Below are 17527 nucleotides of genomic sequence, written 5' to 3'. Positions count from 1 at the left end.
TAGAAAAGTCCCATATACCCTCATGGTTATCTCTGTAACTTTGAGGTAAATATAGCCAGCTTCATTCTGGAGACTTGAACTGCTAGTGTACAAATTGAGATTAGGAGAATGAACTCAGAGACTGTAAGTGGGGTAGGGAACAAGCATTTATTAAGAGTATATTATGTGGGGGCAGCTAGGTGGCACAATGGATAGAGCACCGGCCCTGAACTCAGGAGTACCTGAGTTCAAATCCGGCCTCAGACACCTAACACTTACTAGCTGTGTGACCCTGGGCAAGTCACTTAACCCCAATTGCCTCACTAAAAAAAAAAAAAAAAACCCAAAAAAGAGTATATTATGTGGGGGCAGCTAGGTGTCACAGTGGATAAAGTACCGACCCTGGATTCAGGAGGACTTGAGTTCAAATCCAGCTTCAGACACTTGACACTTACTAGCTGTGTGACTCATGGCAAGTCACTTAACCCTCATTGCCCACCAAAAAAAAAAAAAAGAGTATGGCTAGTGCCATGCACTGTGCTAAGTACTAGGTGCTTTTGATAACAGTTGCATATTCAATGCAGTTCAGTGCTTTTTGTGATCTTGTTCACTTTAGGGCCATTTCCACTTCCTCTTTAAGCCTTTCAGACAGTGTGATGGTGCTACTATCCTGGTGGAGAAAACCAATTTGTTGTAATAATCTTGAGGGGGGGGGGGGGGGGTCAATGTTCACCCATTTTTCTCTGCTCCTAGTCATCTTTTTTTTTTTTTTAGTGAGGCAATTGGGGTTAAGTGACTTGCCCAGGTCACACAGCTAGTAAGTGTTAAGTGTCTGAGGCCGAATTGAACTCAGGTACTCCTGAATCCAGGGCCGGTGCTTTATCCACTTCGCCACCTAGCTGCCCCTCCTAGTCATCTTTTGATTTCTCCTTGATTGGCCAAGGATGATATTGTTTAGTTGGATATCTTGTCAAGTTTTTCTTTATTAAAAGAAATTATGTAATTCTATTTAAACTGTCTATCCTTCTTTATAAGACTTTGCAGATGAGCTTATATTTTAACCCAGTGTTGTCTTTGGCAGCCCTCTCTGGTAAATAAATTGAATGTTCATTAACTGAGTTGCATCTGGACTCTTTTGATCTTGTAACAATTAATTTATGTTGGTTTAACTTGTGGATTAAATTATTGTAGGGAGTGTCATGTCATTTGCATTATCCATTTCCATTTTAAAAAGTTTTCAGTAACCTGTTTAAATAATTCAATTTTAAATATTCTTAACTATACACTGTATCTTTTTTGTCATTGCTATTTGTTTTTCTTTTTTATTATAAATTCTGGTTTTAGGCTCTGATAACTCAGTGGTCCTGTGCACGCACAGCTAAGTCAGGATAATGTCCACATCCATAAGAAGTCATTTATCTAGTAAAAGGTAATCAATTTCATTTTTATGACACTGTTTAGCACTTGCTATGTCTTGTGCTGAGAAATTTTTTTTTTGGAAGAAAGTATTCATGAAATAGAGGCATGAACCTTTGGCCTCTCTTATTTCTTTCTCCTAAACCATTTTTTCCCATGTATTTCTCTCCATTCTCATCTTTTCCTACCCTTGCATTAAAGTCACTTACTATCAGAGTGTGGGTTGATTCAATTTAAAGAGTCTTGTCAAAAAATCTTTATAGAATTTTTTCTACCACTTAGCCCTTCTGTTAAGATGTAAAGTATTCATCCCCATATACCTAGTTATACAAATATAATTACCTCTCTATGTTTCTCTTGGTGGTTCCATTTCCATTTCCAAATGTCTACTCAGTTCTGGCTTTTTCATCAGGATTTCTTTGAAATCCTCCATTCCATTAAAAGCACATTCTTTGGGGCAGCTAGGTGGTGCAGTGGATAAAGCACTGGCCCTGGATTCAGGAGTACCTGAGTTCAAATATGGTCTCAGACACTTGACACTTACTAGCTGTGTGACTCTGGGCAAGTCACTCATTGCCCCATTAAAAATTTAAAAAAATTTTAAAAGCACATTCTTTGTTTTTTGGCCTGGCAATGAGGGTTAAGTGACTTTATCCACCGTGACACCCAGCTTGCCCCCAGGAATTTTTTTTAAGGTTTTTGTTTGTTTTAATATTTCTTGTTTATTGTTTTGACATTTTCTGTCCTGCCCATTCTAATTTTCATGGCACTGAGTTTTTTAATTAGTTTTCTCATGGTCTGTTCTAAAATGTTAATATTCCTTGCTGTTTTTCATTATACATCTCTCATTGCCTCAAGGTACTCCTGTCATTCCTGTGGTCAGGGCATTTTTTCTCTTAGGCTTTACTTGGACTTCTTGTAGGGTCATTATCTTCTTCAGGGTTCATCCCCTGAGAGTCTCCACAAAGTACTTCATATTGATTGGAGGTTTCCTTGGTTTACTCATAGGGGGTGGGGGAGGGTGAAGGAGGGAAAAGTGAAGAGTCGGGGAAAGTGGCTATGCTTGGATTAAGACACTAGGTGTGGTAGGGCCTGCCTGGTTCTGGACATAATGATCAATGCTAGGTCCCTCATTCTAGGAACTGTGGGAATGCTCTGGTTTCTGGCTTTGCCTAGAATTCCTTCTCGTCAGACTTCTCCCTGCTATAGGCTCGGCCTGGTGGCTTTCTCCCCTCCTAATGAGCTCAAAGGTTACTCCCATTCTGGGATCCAACTACTGGCTTCTGGAAATGCTTGGACTAGATTTTGCTGAGCTTCTTTCTCCTATAACTTGGCTTGGACAGGATTCCTTCCCACAGCCCCAATACTCTGAGGCTACCTTTCTGCTAGGATGGTTCTAGGTTGGGAGCTGTTGGGAGTGGGGTCAGCTTAGACTGTTTTCAGGAGTGTTGGACCTGGACCACCCCCTTCAGCCTGCTCCTTCCTAAGACAGGCTCAGTCATCCAGCCATGATTTAAATGAGGTTTGGGACAGGGATCCCCATACTAGGCAGCTGCAGAATACCCCAAAATAACTTGCCTGTAGCTAGTCTTCTGGTCTTAAAACCTGCAGAGGGGAATACTTGAGACTGCCTTTAAAGCTCCAGGTGTGGCTGCCCAGCTTGTATATCCAGGATTTCAATGGGCCTCCAGGAGAGTCTTGTAGATTCCTGTGTTGGGTGGGGGGAATCTAGAAGCAATTATTTCCATGAAATAGGAAAGATGGGGGTATTTGCAGGGGACTCAGGATCCTCTACACCCCAGAATGCCAACAACTCCTCACAATCCCCCTATAATCTAGTTTCAATTGGGCCCTCTCTGTCTTAACATTCCATACCTTCTCTACTGTTCCCAAGTCTCCTAAAGGCCTCCTGCCTTTCTCACAGATAAAGACATAACCTTTATTTAACTGAGAAAATCGAAGCCATTCAATGTAAGTTTTTTATTTTGCTCTTCTCTTCATTTCCAAAATCTGAACATCTTCTTTACCCTCTTCGTATAAAAAATGCATCTCTTGCACCAGCTTCCTTCATCTACTCACACAGCTACCTGCCTTCAGTCTTTATCTTTCCCCTATTGCAACAACCCCTTAAATGGTCTTCCCACCTCAAAGTTTTACCCCCACTCTAGCCCATTCTACAAACTGCTGCAAATCGATCTCAACAGTTACTCTCCTACTCAACCAACTCCTCCATTAGGATGTGAGTTCCTTTTAAGTATTTGTATCTGTGATGATTAAAATCTAAATTGTGGGTCGCCTTAATCAGAAGCTTCAGCACCAGTTCTAGCCTAGAGTTCCAGCCTTGGTTAGGTTCTTCCTGAAGTCCTCCTCCATAAGCCTGCTTAATGAGGAACTCTCTAGGCAAGCTGATTGTGGAAGCTTTTTAATAGATCTGGAACAGAGGCGGTCCTTACACACTGCGTCAAGCTGATTGGTTGTCATCATCCAAATCCATTGGCTTTGAAGGTGTTCTCCAGTTGAGTTCACAGTCTAGCTTCTGAGAACAATACCTTCTTAAGGGATAGCCTGGTGTGATTACAATCCAGTTAACTTGAAGTAGGCTTAATCAGCAGTCAATCATTCGCGGCTTGATTCAATCAGTATAGATTAATCTCCAGGTGGTCTTTGAGTATCTGCTAAATCCCATTATTTCATCACATATCCCTAGAACTTAGCACAGAGCCTGGCACAGTTGCTTAATAAATACTTGTTGATTGATTGATCATACTTGGGCATGAGGTAGGGAGAAGAAAGACTGATTAGAGCTGTCTAATGTTTGTGGCTATCCCAGAAGCTATGGGTTGTGTTTTTAAATATTTGTAAGGAGAGGATAAAGTTGAAACACTAGGCTTCACAATTGGCTAATAAATCTTAAAGTTGGATGAGAAAACCTAGATTTAAACAGGAAACTTGTTAGATTATATGTCTTTTTATAGTTTTATATATAACTATATAAATTATATAGTTATAACTTTATATAGTTTTCTTTAAACTTTGTTACTTTAATACTTTATATAATTTTCTATAATGGAGTAGCAAATATATTAAAGTTTAGAAGTTTATACTATCTATGCTTTGTATAGGTCCTGAAGTTTTCCTTCCCAATTAAACATTATCTGTTTCTATGAGTTTTATTGTGTAGTCCTTAGAACACTTGAGTGGCGCTTTCAAAACAACAGAAATGCATAATAGTAAATGAATAACTTTTTTTTTTCAGGGAGAAGGCAAGTCTGAATATTTCTTAGGTTTAACTCCCGTGGGTGTGGTTGTCTACAAGAATAAGAAACTAGTAGGGAAATATTTCTGGTATGTATGACTTTATAATCTAATCTCTAATAATGCTTGTCTACCGCATATCATGTATCTCTGAAGGGAATACTAGAAAACAAGCAGGTCCAAGCAATAGGTAATAAATGCCCTTATAAGCAAACTGACAAGTAGAGATGGGTAAATTTTGTTTTCGAATATCTTAGTTTATAAACCAAAAGGTTTATTTTTTTAATTACCTTTTTTTTTTTTCTGTAGAGAGAATGAACAGCTTTCTGGCAAGAATGCCCTTGAAGGTACTCCTGTTTGGCTTCCTGGCCTGGAATTTCCCAAATCCACATTTGGGAAACAGCACTACCCAAAAGCTGTAGATATGAACTGGACATAGGATTAAAGAGAATGGAAAATCTGTAGTCTCTGCAGTGTGCCTGCTACTATTTTTGGAACAGAGTTTCAGAGCCTTTTATAGGTTTCAAGGCTGGGGTGGCAGGGGTAGGGGGGGGATGTTTTTATAGGACCCACTTAGAGAATCTCAGGATCATCAGCCTAGAAAAGAAAATGTAAAGAATCAAGCATAGGGGCAACTAGTGGATAAAGGCACTGGCCCTGGATTCAGGAGGACCTGAGTTCAAAACTGGCCTCAGACACTTGACACTTACTAACTGTGTCACTCTGGGCAAGTCACTAACCGTCATTGCCCTGCCAAAAAAAAAAAAAAGAAGAATCAAGCATAGAATCAGGGATCCAGGGACTTGACAGCATGAGAGAAGAACAAAAACTCACCAAACAAAAGAAACACAGGGTCTCCTCTATGCATTCATGGCAATTTTCATCAAGCTTTAGCCTTTGTATACTTCTGTAACTTTAGTTCTAAAAAACAAAACAAAACAACCCCCACCCCCCAACTAAAAAACTACCTCTCTTCTTTCTTTAGGCCGAGAATTACAAAGGTTCACTTTAAAAGAAACACAGTTTGAACGCAGAGTGCTGGGAAAAGATGTAAGTTTATGACTAATACCAGGGGTGAGGGGAGGGGTCTTCTGGTACCCCAGTTTAAAATGCACTGTGAAATGAAGCTGCTTTATTTTAGCTTGGGGGGGAGACCAAACATGTAGAGACATTGGCAGCTTTTTCTTTAAGCAGAGAAAAGGGAATAATAGAGAATGTATAGAAAATTATAACCAAGAATAGTCTTTCCTCATTGTAGCAAGGTTTAAAAACTTTTTTATAATGGAGCAGACTATGGTATTAATTATCTATAGCAGGGTAATTTGTTCTTGATTTTGGAATATAGAATATCAAGACACAGTTGTGTGTAGGATACAAAGGAGAACTAATTTTACTCTAAAGTATATTAATCAACATGGAAGAGATGTGCATATTTGATATTTTGAGGGCTAGGTGGGGACATTTTAGAAATATAAAAGAGCACACAAGGTTATAATGGGAAAAATGCTTTGGCATTTGCTCTTACTTTTAGTGAAGTCTCTCCAGGCTATCCTGTAATGGACACTTTGTTTGCCAGAATCTTAAAGTTTTCATGCCTTGACAGGCAGGTAATTTTAAGGAAACTGGGCAAAAGAATGCAGGAGTGTGAGAGCTTCCTTAATCGTCAACTGAAAATAATGCTCCTTGAAACGATGTTAAAGTAATCCATGTTTATGAGATAAATGAAGAAAAACATGGTATGAAGATCTATCTATCTACATTCTTTGTATTGATGTTTAATGCAATGCAAATGCTAAGGAAATAAACTTTGAAATTTATTTTCTGTTAAAATACTTGGCTGCAAAAAATAAGCATTACCATTCATAGGGTATATATATTTTATGAATATATAGAGGATAGTTAGAAGCAATCAGTGTATATTCTCCTTTTACCTAATTGATGACTTGATAACATTTATTCTCTGAAAGCTATTCCATATAACAAATATTTTATTTATTTTTTAAAATTTTTTTAAATTTTATTTTATTATTTTTTAGTGAGGCAATGGGGTTAAGTGACTTGCCCAGGGTCACACAGCTAGTAAGTGTTATGTGTCTGAGGCCAGATTTGAACTCAGGTCCTCCTGACTCCAGGCCGGTGCTCTATCCACTGTGCCACCTAGCTGCCCCAACAAATATTTTAAAATAGAAAACATCAGCAAAATCAACCAATACATCAAGAAATCTGATGTTTATAGCAACATTCTACACACAGGAATCTCCTCTCCCCACAAATCTCTACCAAAGATCAGCTTATCTTTTCATCTGTCCTTTATTGAGTCAAGCCTTTCTTTGATTATTCTTGCTCATTTCCTCTATATTCATAGATGTGGCCATGTTGTGTATTATTTTCCTATCTCTGCTTTGTTTCACCTTTGTATTGGTTTATGCAGGTCTTTCTATGTTTGTATTCATCATGCTTTTTCTTTCTTATAGCACAGTAATATTTCATTTCATTCATGTACCACAACTTATTTGTTTAGTCCTTCTCCAATCAATGGACATCACATTGTTTCCATTTTGTCTCCTAATACAAAGACTGCTGCTATAAGTGTTTTGTCAGTCACTGAGCCATTTAATTTGCCTAATATCAATTTGTTTTCTAGAATGCTTGTACTAATAACTATTACTTTAAAAAGACTAACAAAATCTTTTAGATAACCTGGTTTAAGAAGGTTAAAAAAAAATCAAAGCAATAAAATAAAAAATAAACAAGGTTGAAATCACTATAAAACCAGAAGAAATAAAAAGAATTATAAGAAACCACTATGCTCAATAATATACTACTAGCACTGAGAATAACTTGAAAAATATACCAAAACTCTAACAGATTATCACATACATATCTTAAATAATCCAAACTCAGAAAAAGAAATTGAATTAGCTATATAAAAGAACTACCAAAGAAAAATCTCCTGGGCAAATTTTTAAAAGAACAGTTAATCACACCTTTACTACATAAATTATTCTCAAAAATGTAAAAAAGAAAGCAAGGAATATGACTCCTTTGCAATCTGATAGGTGCCATAAAATCCTGTGGGGAAAAAACTAGTTATTCTAGCTTGAAAGTACTAGCAGTTTTCCAAGCTGAAGAAGGAGAAATGAGTTTGTAAATTCGACCATAACCCTCTCCACTTCCATGAACATATGAACAAATTGTGAAGATTAACTTTACACCTCATTGTAAATTCTCTAATTACAGAACCATATAAAAGAGCATCTAGGCAGGGCAGGCAGGTGGCGTTGTGGATAGAGCACTGGCCCTGGAGTCAGGAGGACCTGAGTTCAAATTCTGGCCTCAAACACTTAACACTTACTAGCTTGGTGACCCTGGGCAAGTCACTTAACCCAATTGCCTCACCAAAACAAAACAAAAAAAAAAGAGCATCTAGCCTTTTGAGCAATAGTTTTGAGAGATTCTGGATCCAATCCCCATAAAAGGGGGAAACCAGTACCATAATGTTGGCTATAAAATGGAGAGAGAGAAAAAAAAGAAGATAGACTATTTCTTCATCCAATGCAATCCAAATAGCTCACCCAAGCAAAAAATTCAGAGTAACTATGCTCAATAATATGCTATCAGAACTGACATTTTAAAAAATATGCATAGATCTTGGTTTATTCATGGATTGTCCTACTTCCTTAGTGGGCCCAGATATCAACAGCATGTATTTTGAAAGAAGAATTAAAAAGAACCTCTTCTGAAAAACAGGGCCTTTTTTGGACCAAAAACTCTGCAGGGGAGAAAGGGGAAGGAAATAAGCATTTGTAGTGTCTAGATTGTGCCAGACATTGTGCTTGAGCACTATATAAATATTATCTCATTTTATCCTCACAACAACTCTGCTAGGTAGGTGTTATTATCTCTATTTACAGTTGAAAAAACAGAGGCAAAGATTAAATAATTTGCCTAGTTTCACCATAAATATCTGAGGCTGGATTTGAACTTCCTGACTCCATGCCCAGCACTCGAATCACTGCATCTCAGTTCCAGTGTCTAGTACTACAGAGGTACTCATAGGTGTCTCCCATGCCTAAAATTATCCCCTTTTATCTCCACCTCTCAGCTATCTTAAAGTCCACCCTAAAGTCTTATCTTCCTCTTCACCTGGCTATTACCCATTCATAGTGCTACTGAGGCTATATTATGTCTGGAAGACAGTAACTGGACCTTGAAATATTCGTAGAAAAGTGTTATTCTCTCTCTTCAGAAAGGCATTCTGTAATGGTCCCAGAATTGTTCTGAGTAACTTAACAGTCAACTAAAACCAAGTATTGATTTAGTGAAATAGATATAGAAAGGGAAATAATTAATCCTAAATAGACTGATTTGAAGCAGAGCCTAGGTAAATATTGTTTGGTGGTTGTTTTCTTAAGTAAAGAACATTCATTCCTTTCCCAAATTAGCTACTGGAGCTAAAGCTTCTTTCCAGGGAACTCTGCCCATCTAAAATCAAGGCACTGGCCTTGACCTGGACAGAGAAACAATAATTTAAAGGGAAAATTTGTTAGAATTAGAGATAGCTATGGTCTGATTTATAAGTGACAGTTACTAATATAGAAGATGCTTTAGGAGACATGATCTGCTCTCCTATGCTAGAGGCTACCAAAAGTGTGCTTTTTTCCTTTGGAAACCACATACTTAAAAGGCTAAATACCAAGGACTGGAGTTGGTGACCTTGAAGATGGTGAAAAGTAGAATCCCCTTTCAGGAGAAATTCTTATTCTTATTTTAGCAAGAAGTAGCATACAAAGGTCACACACAGACTAAAAGAAATGATTTCACTAAGTTCTTAAAGGAAAGAGGAGCCTGTGCAGTGTTTTGTGGTGGCAAAGAAACAAGTGAATTAACTAATTTTTAAAATTTTTAGGAATTGGGGCAGCCAGGACTAGACCTGGATTCAGGAGGACCCGAGTTCAAAATCGGGCCTCAGATACTTGACACTTACTAGCTGTGTGATCCGGGGCAAGTCATCTAACCCTCATTGCCCCACAAAAAAAAAAAAAAATTTATTTTTATTTTTAAAATAGGAATTGAAGTGAAGCTCAAGAAATAATCTTTGGACATATGTTATCTGAGACAAATCAGCATCATTCCTATGAGATGTAACTTTCTCTCCTCCCACCCCTCACCCCAAGACTCTTGCAGTGTCTTAAATCCTTTCTTACCAGGAAAAGATGAGCTTCAGGGAAATGAAAGTTTTTGTATTTGAACACTTTTTTAAAAAACAAGATCATCCCTTAAAAATTTCACTCAAAAACTCACACAAGGAGAAATAAAAACAGAAAGAGAAATGGAACTAATCATTTTATTACCCATTTTTCTGTAGGAATAGAAATTCCTAGAAGCCTTTTTCATACCTATTCTTGTACCCCTCTTGTTTTTTTCTGTTTGACTCCAAAGATGTTGTTTCTGTGTAAGAAACATGGTGCCCAAGAAGGCTAGGGACTTCTCTTTATTGTTTAAGTATCTTTCTGTTTAATCTGCTGACCTGTTCAAAGAATAAAAAATTCTTTATTTTCTGAGGAGTGGGGAAGTAAGCTACCTTTGTAGACCTTGAGAAGTAACTTTGCTTTTCTTGGGTATCAATTTTCTCATCAATAAAATGAGGATTGGGACCAGATGGTTTTTAGGTTCCCTTCCTGTTCTAACTCTATGATTCTGTGTCTGGTGATTAAACATAAGCAACACATGTAGTTCAATTCACTTTCCCATCCACAATTCCCACTTTTTTAACCTCACCAAAGGATTGGCCAGCAAATAATGATTTTGGGGAGTGGGGGAACTTTGAAACTCATGAAGACTATTAAAGCCTAGCAGAAGGAGCAATACTCACACTTACAGGAATTCTTTTTTTCATTTGAATATTTTATATCCGAGGAGAAATTTCTGTAGAGTCAAAACTTTTTATGATGAGTAATTCTTATTGCCTTTTATTTCAGTTCAATGAAACCTCGTTCTTTTTGAAGCCCCAAGTAAAAGCACTTGCAAACATCTCTGGAAGGGCTGTGTTGAGCATCACACATTCTTTAGGTAGGTAAAGTATAAGAGTTTTATTGATTTTGATAATCTAATCAAAGTAACATTTTAAGAAAACATTCTAATTTTTTTTGGGGGGGGGCAGGGCAATGAGGGTTAAGTGACTTGCCCAGGGTCACACAACTAGTTAAGTGTCAAGTATTTGAGGCCAGATTTGAACTCAGGTCCTCCTGAATCTGGGGCCAGTGCTTACCACTGGGTCACTTAACTGCCCCTGAAAACATTCTAATTTCAAGGAAGATTCATAATTATTTCTCAAAAATCTTTAGTCACCTCCATGCTATCTTTCAAGCACATATCACAAAATGTACATGCAAGCATATATATATATATATATATATATATATATATATATATATATGTATGTATGTATGTATGTATTTAAAAACCTAATCATAACACATATACATATTGAGGAAATAGTAAATAATATAATCTAAAACTTTCATAATTCTGTTTAATATTTAACCACTGCCCATCACTGTCTAGGAGCCACTTTTATGGATCAAATGTTGGTAAAGAATATTACACCAAGTGAGACTTAAAAAAAAAAAAAAAGAAAAATCAGCAAACCCACATAATGAGTTAGGAATATGATGTAGTACATTACTAGTCATTTTTAAAAAGTAGGCTAAGGAGCTCAGATAATAACATTCTTTTGAAGGCACTTCAACATGAGATTTATGTTCCAATTTTATAATAAAGTAAAAATTGATTATCCACTGTTAAAATACAAATATGATTAATTGCTATTGGTCAAAGATCAAGAAATTTTGGAAAGTCAGCTTCCAGGAGGATCTTAAAACTAAGATTTTATATATATATATATATATATATATATATGGTGAGGCAATTGGGGTTAAGTGACTTGCCCGAGTCACACAGCTAGTAAGTGTCAAGTGTCCTGAGGCCATATTTGAACTCAGGTCCTCCTGACTCCATGAACAATGCTTTATCCATTGGGCCACCTAGCTGCCCCCCAGATTATATATTCTTTAAAAAGCATATGCATTCATGTTATATTTACCTATACCTTTCCTCAGCTCAAACTGAGAAAACAGAGCTATTCATCTAACTATTCTAATAAAGTGTAATCCTATCATTATTTGAATATCTTGATAAAATGATATAAAAAGTATATATTTGCATATCATTGTTTTGCTTTATTTTCAAAATCATTTAGAATACCAGAAAATGAATCAAATTCTTTTTCAAGAAAACTCAGCAAGTTTGGTTCCATGAGTTACAAACACCGATACAGGTAAGTGTTTGAAACATATATGCATATATATTACATAGATAGTAACATCTTCACATGTATAAATTTGTCTGTATATGCATAAATACATATATGTGTTTTGTCAATGTCATATGTAGATCTATACTTGTAAATTAAAGAATTAAGCTGTGATTTGTATTTAATATTATATAATTAATTTTAATATGTATCTATCTCTAGATGTTCAGAATACTTATGTTTATATAAATTAATGTAGAGTGCCCCCAAGCAACTCCAGATAACTTATATAATAAGTAGATGGTTCACTATCTAGAATGCTATCTTCCCAGATTGGGAGTTCCCTATGCTGACAAAATTATTGATGCTTCCAGTATTTAAATTTGAAGATAAATGTGAGAATACATATATGTATGTTTGTAGAATGTTTCTTAAGATTTGTAGAGACAATCCCCAGATTTTGCCTTGGGAAATCCACAGGGTCAAAATCTCTTCCTGGAATGAAGATGTAACCTATTTTCATGTCCTGGAATGGTGGTCAATAGAGGGCCCCAGCCCCCTTTTCAGAATGGTGTTTTTAAATGCATAAAATAAAATAGGATTAAAAAGGAAATACTACAGTTATCAAAATAGTTTTTAAAAAATACATTCATAGGGACTTACAGGAACCAAGATGGCAGAGTAAGCAGGAAAGTACCTGAACCCCCATATTTACCTCCAAACAACTACAAAATAATGTCTCAAAATGAATTCTGTAATGGCAGAACCAACAAAAAGATGAGGCAAAACAATTTTCCAGGCCCAAAACAAATTGGAAGGTTCACAGAAAAGGTATAATTCACTTGAGTAAAAGGGGGAGCCTAGTCCAAAGTGGGCAGTATACCATCAAGCCAGCATGAGGCTCTGAGCCCCAGCCCAGGTCAGTAACTGAGACCTTGTTGCTCCATTGCAGCAGCAGGCCAGAAGCCAGCACTGTCCCCCATCCTTGTGGCCCTGGTGAAGCATCAGGCCCCCGCTCTGGGCCACAGCACAACACCAAGGAAGTGGTCCAGACCCCATAGTACAGTGCCAGCACCAGAGAAGCAGCCAGGCCTGTGGCTGCCAGCCCAAGAAACTTGGGACAGTGCCCTTTCCACCACAGGAGCATAACTCAACTTTAAAAGTAACAAAAGAAGCCAGAAAAGATGAGTTAAAAAAGCAAAACAAAACAGAACCTGACTATACAAAGTTATTATAGTAACTGGGAAGACCAAAACACAAATTCACAAGAGGACAACAATGTCAAAACACCAACATGCAAAGCCTCACGGAAAATAAGAATTGGTCTTAGATTCTAAAAGAACTCCTGAATGCTCAAAGAGAAGTATAAAAATAAAAAAATAGAGATAAAAGAAATAGAAGTGATGCAAGAAAATCATGAAAAAAGAGTCAACAGCTCAATAAAGAAAACATTAAAAATGGAAAAAGTTGTACAGAAATTTACTGAACGAAACCACACCCTACAAAGTAGGATTGGCTAATATAAAGAATCAAACAAAATCAAAAGAATAAAAAAAATAGAAGAAAACCTGAAACATCTCATTGGAAAACTACTGACCTGGAACGTAGATCCAAGAGAGATGATTTAAGAATTATTTGACTACCTGAAAGTCAAGATCAAAAAAAAAAAAAAAAAAAGGTCCTGTACATCATAGTTCAAGAAATTATCAAAGAAAACGGTCCTAATAACCTAAAACCAGAGGGCAAATAGACATTAAAAAAAATCCACCCATTACTTCCTGAAAGAAATACCAAAATGAAAACTAGCAGAAACATTATAGCTAAATTCTAGAGCTCCCAGGTCAAGGAGAAAGTATTGCAAGTAGCCAGAAATAAACAATTCAAAATACTGGGGACCCACAGTCAGTATTACACAGGATTGGCAGCTTTAACATTAAAGGATCCAAGGACATGGAATATGATATTCCGGAAGTCAAAGAAGCTAGTATTACAACCAAGAATCACCTAACCAGCAAAACTGATCATAATCCTTCAGGGGGAAAAAACTGGTCGTTCAGTGAAATAGAAGGCTTTCAAGCTCTGTTTCAAAAAACAGATGGAACAAAAAATTTACTTCAAGACTCAACAGGAGCAAAAAAAAAAAAAAAGGTAAAAAGGCAAGAGAAAACATAAGGGATCCAATAAGGCTAAACTGTTTTTATCCCTATACAGGAAAATGATACTTGTAATTTTAAAGAACTGTATCAGTATTAGTGAAGTTAGAAGGAGACAGTGGATACAGGTATAAGGTGACTTCAAGGGTAAGATATAAAAAAAATTAACAGTGAAAAAGAGGATTATACTGGAAAGCATAAGGGAAAAGTAAAATGGTGTAAATTACTCGAAGAGGCACAAACTATTACAATGGAGGGGAAGTTGGGGAGAGGGGGAAGTGGTGGACATCACTTGAAACTTACTCTCATCAGAATTGACTCACAGAGGGAATAAACAATGTATACAATTAGTTGGTTACAGAAATTTATCTCATGCTACAAGGAAGTAAGAGGAGAGAGGGTTAAAAAAGGGAATGAGATTGGCAGAAAGGAGGGCAAATTGGGAGAGGGGTAGTCAGAAGCAAAACACTAATGAGGAGGAAAAGGTTGAAAGTAGAGAGAAGGATAAATGGGAGAGAAAATGGCATGGGGGCAGCTAGGTGGCACAGTAGATAAAATACCAGCCCTGGATTCAGGAGGACCTGAGTTCAAATCCAGTCTCAAGACACTTGACACTTACTAGCTGTGTGACCCTGAGCAAGTCACTTAACCCTCATTGCCCAGGAAAAAATAAATGGGATGGGAGGGAAATACACAGTTATCTTCATTATGAATGGAAATGAATTGAACTTACTCATCAAATGGAAGCAAAAATCAAAGTGCATTAAAAACCAAAATCCTACAACATGTTTTTACAAGAAACACACTTGAATCAGATAGCAGAATCTATTATCCTTCAACTGAAATAAAAAACAAAAAAGCAGGGGAGAAATCATGATCTCAGACAAAGCAAAGCAAAATAGATCTAATGAAAAAAGCTAAGAAGGAAACTGCATCTTGCTAAAAAAGATACCATAGACAATGAAATAATATCAATACTAAACATATATACACCCAAGTGGTAGAGTATCTAGCTAGTGACTATGAGAAATCAAGACACAGTAAAGAAAAAATACACAAAACCTTCCTGCTCATCATAAAAAAGGAAAAAGGACCTACATGCACAAAAATTTTATAGCCACTCTTTCTGTGATGGCAAAGAATTGTAAACAAAAGGGGTACCCATCAATTGGGGAATGGCTAAACAAGTTGTGGCATATGACTGTAATGGAATACTATTGTGCTATAAGAAATGACAAACAGACAGATTTCAGAAAAACCCTGTATTTACATGTGAACTGATGCAAAGTGAAGGAGCAGGACCAGAACCAGGAGTACCTTATATACAATAACAGCAATATTGCATAATGATCAATTATAGATGTTAAAAATTAAAGCATGGAGGCAGCTAGGTGACACTTACTAGCTGTGTGACCCTAGGCAAGTCACTTAACCCCCATTGCCCTGCAAAAAAAATAAATAAATAAAGCACTATATAAATGCTACCTGCTAATAAGACGAATGTTTTTGGAATTTCAACAAAAGAAAAATCATTCTGATTACTTGATGAAATTATGTAAGAAGATTAATTTCATTTGCTTTAATTTACTTTTCACTTACGGATAGTTCAAGTAGGTTTCAGAGTCACTTCTTTTGCTCTCCCTAGCTTAATACTAAGCCCAGATGAGGTTGGCATAGGGCCAGATAAAGAACAAAAACAAAAGCAAGTTGAATAAGATAGTTGGGAATGCTTTGCAACTTGCCAAGTAAATGAAAACAAAAATGAGTTAAAAAGCCTTATGGGGGAAAAGTCAAATAGAGTCAATTTTTTTTTTCTTGAGCTGTACAACTCAAATTAAAACTCCACCTCTCCTGAAACAAAATCCTCACTCAGTGACTCCTTCTCACATTTAAATAAACCTCTTTGCCTGCCAGAAGCTCTTCACTGTACCAAATGTCAATCCTTCTGGAATTTGTCTGCTTCTTGTACTGTCCTAGTAAAATAATGGTTACCACTTTTATGTCAATGTCTAAGTATACATAAGTCAGTCTTTACCCCTCTGTTCTTTAGATTTCACAGATGTTTTGAATGTAACTTTGCTTAAAAACATTTTTAGTTTTGTTTTTATTCATCAAAATGTCACATTTTTAAATGGCAGGACAGCCTTGCAAATGAGCCGAGATCTTTCTGTTCCTCTTCCCCGGCCCAATCAGAAAGTGGAACGAAGTCGGAGCAAGACATACCCTAAGAGAATAGCACAAACACAGCCAACAGGTGAGTCTCAAAAAGCTAAAGGCACTGTATATACCCCAGCGTTTACTCTTTGGTAAATGTTCTCACTGATATTCAAGCTGTAAATACGTAATTATTATATAGTTGTGACTCAGAACATTTCTTACATGACTGCTTTTTTCTCTTTGCTCATTCCCTCCCCTCTTTTTTATGACTGTTTCCATGATTGAAGTGGCTGAGGGAAAGTTCTCTTAGTAGGTGATTTCTAATTTATGTCAACCAATGACTACAATTAAAGCAAACTAAAACTACAAAAAAGCAGTATTATTTTGCTAATTCAGAGGGTTTTTTTTAAAGCAAAATGGAAAACTCCAATTTATTTGAAGCTATAATTGAATCAATATGAGGTGATGACTAATTTTTATGTAAGATCTTACTACTTTAGAATTATATTTAGGGGTGTGCTGAAGCCAGGTTGAACTGGCTCTGAAGAACTGCTTGTTAAATATTCATTGTGAGCATTTATACCTCAGAAATACACAAATGCTACAAATGAGCACTTGATTTATTGTTCTGCTGATTGTCTAGAATGACAAAGAAATGTTAATTATGTAGATTACACTTAAAACTCTGAAATGCGTTTTTAGAGAGCCAATAGTTAAACACTTACCAGCACATCCTGGATCATACTTCATATTTTCTTAAATTACTGAATAAGAATTAACAAAATGTTCTGTGAAACTATGTATATACAATTTTAAAAAATGAACAAATGTCAAGAAGTCAAGATTCTTCAGCCTGTGGCACTGTGCCTTTCTCAGAATGATAGATCCCATCCAGAAATTTTCTGATATCCTTGGCTTTTTTATTATTCTTTTGTTTTTGTTTTTATAATTTCTTTCAAGAATTAACTTATCTGTTGGGCCTTGAGACACAGCACAATTAGTACTTAGTCTTATACATACTCTTCAGATATATTTCTTCTCAAGAAGTTTCTGATTTCAACAAGTGAGGCATCCTCTTGAATAACAACTTCAGTGATGTATCTTGATGAGAAGGTGAGCATACATAACTCTCACCTTGTACCAAAAACTAGGGGTGACCTCTTGGGTCTTGTTTCACACATAACCATAGACTGTGAAAACTATTTCATACTCTTTTCTGATTTTCCCACCACTTATCAACCTGGAGCTTGTT

At 36.5% G+C, this 17527-nt stretch overlaps 1 protein-coding gene across 1 annotated transcript in view; it reads left to right on the top strand.

The window, feature by feature from the left end:
* Window positions 1-17527, top strand: part of EPB41L4A (erythrocyte membrane protein band 4.1 like 4A) — a 195580-nt gene that overhangs the window by 105430 nt on the left and 72623 nt on the right. Inside the window, 7 exon segments of the mRNA XM_043975760.1 lie at window positions 4652-4740; window positions 5636-5660; window positions 5662-5700; window positions 10632-10647; window positions 10650-10722; window positions 11912-11989; window positions 16257-16372. Coding sequence (XP_043831695.1) covers window positions 4652-4740; window positions 5636-5660; window positions 5662-5700; window positions 10632-10647; window positions 10650-10722; window positions 11912-11989; window positions 16257-16372 — 436 coding nt within the window.

The sequence above is a fragment of the Dromiciops gliroides genome, chromosome 1 (assembly GCF_019393635.1).
Source record: "Dromiciops gliroides isolate mDroGli1 chromosome 1, mDroGli1.pri, whole genome shotgun sequence".
In the NCBI taxonomy this organism is placed as follows: Eukaryota; Metazoa; Chordata; class Mammalia; order Microbiotheria; family Microbiotheriidae; genus Dromiciops; species Dromiciops gliroides.
Note: the sequence above shows the minus strand (reverse complement) of the source record. Positions and strands in the feature narration are given on the sequence as shown.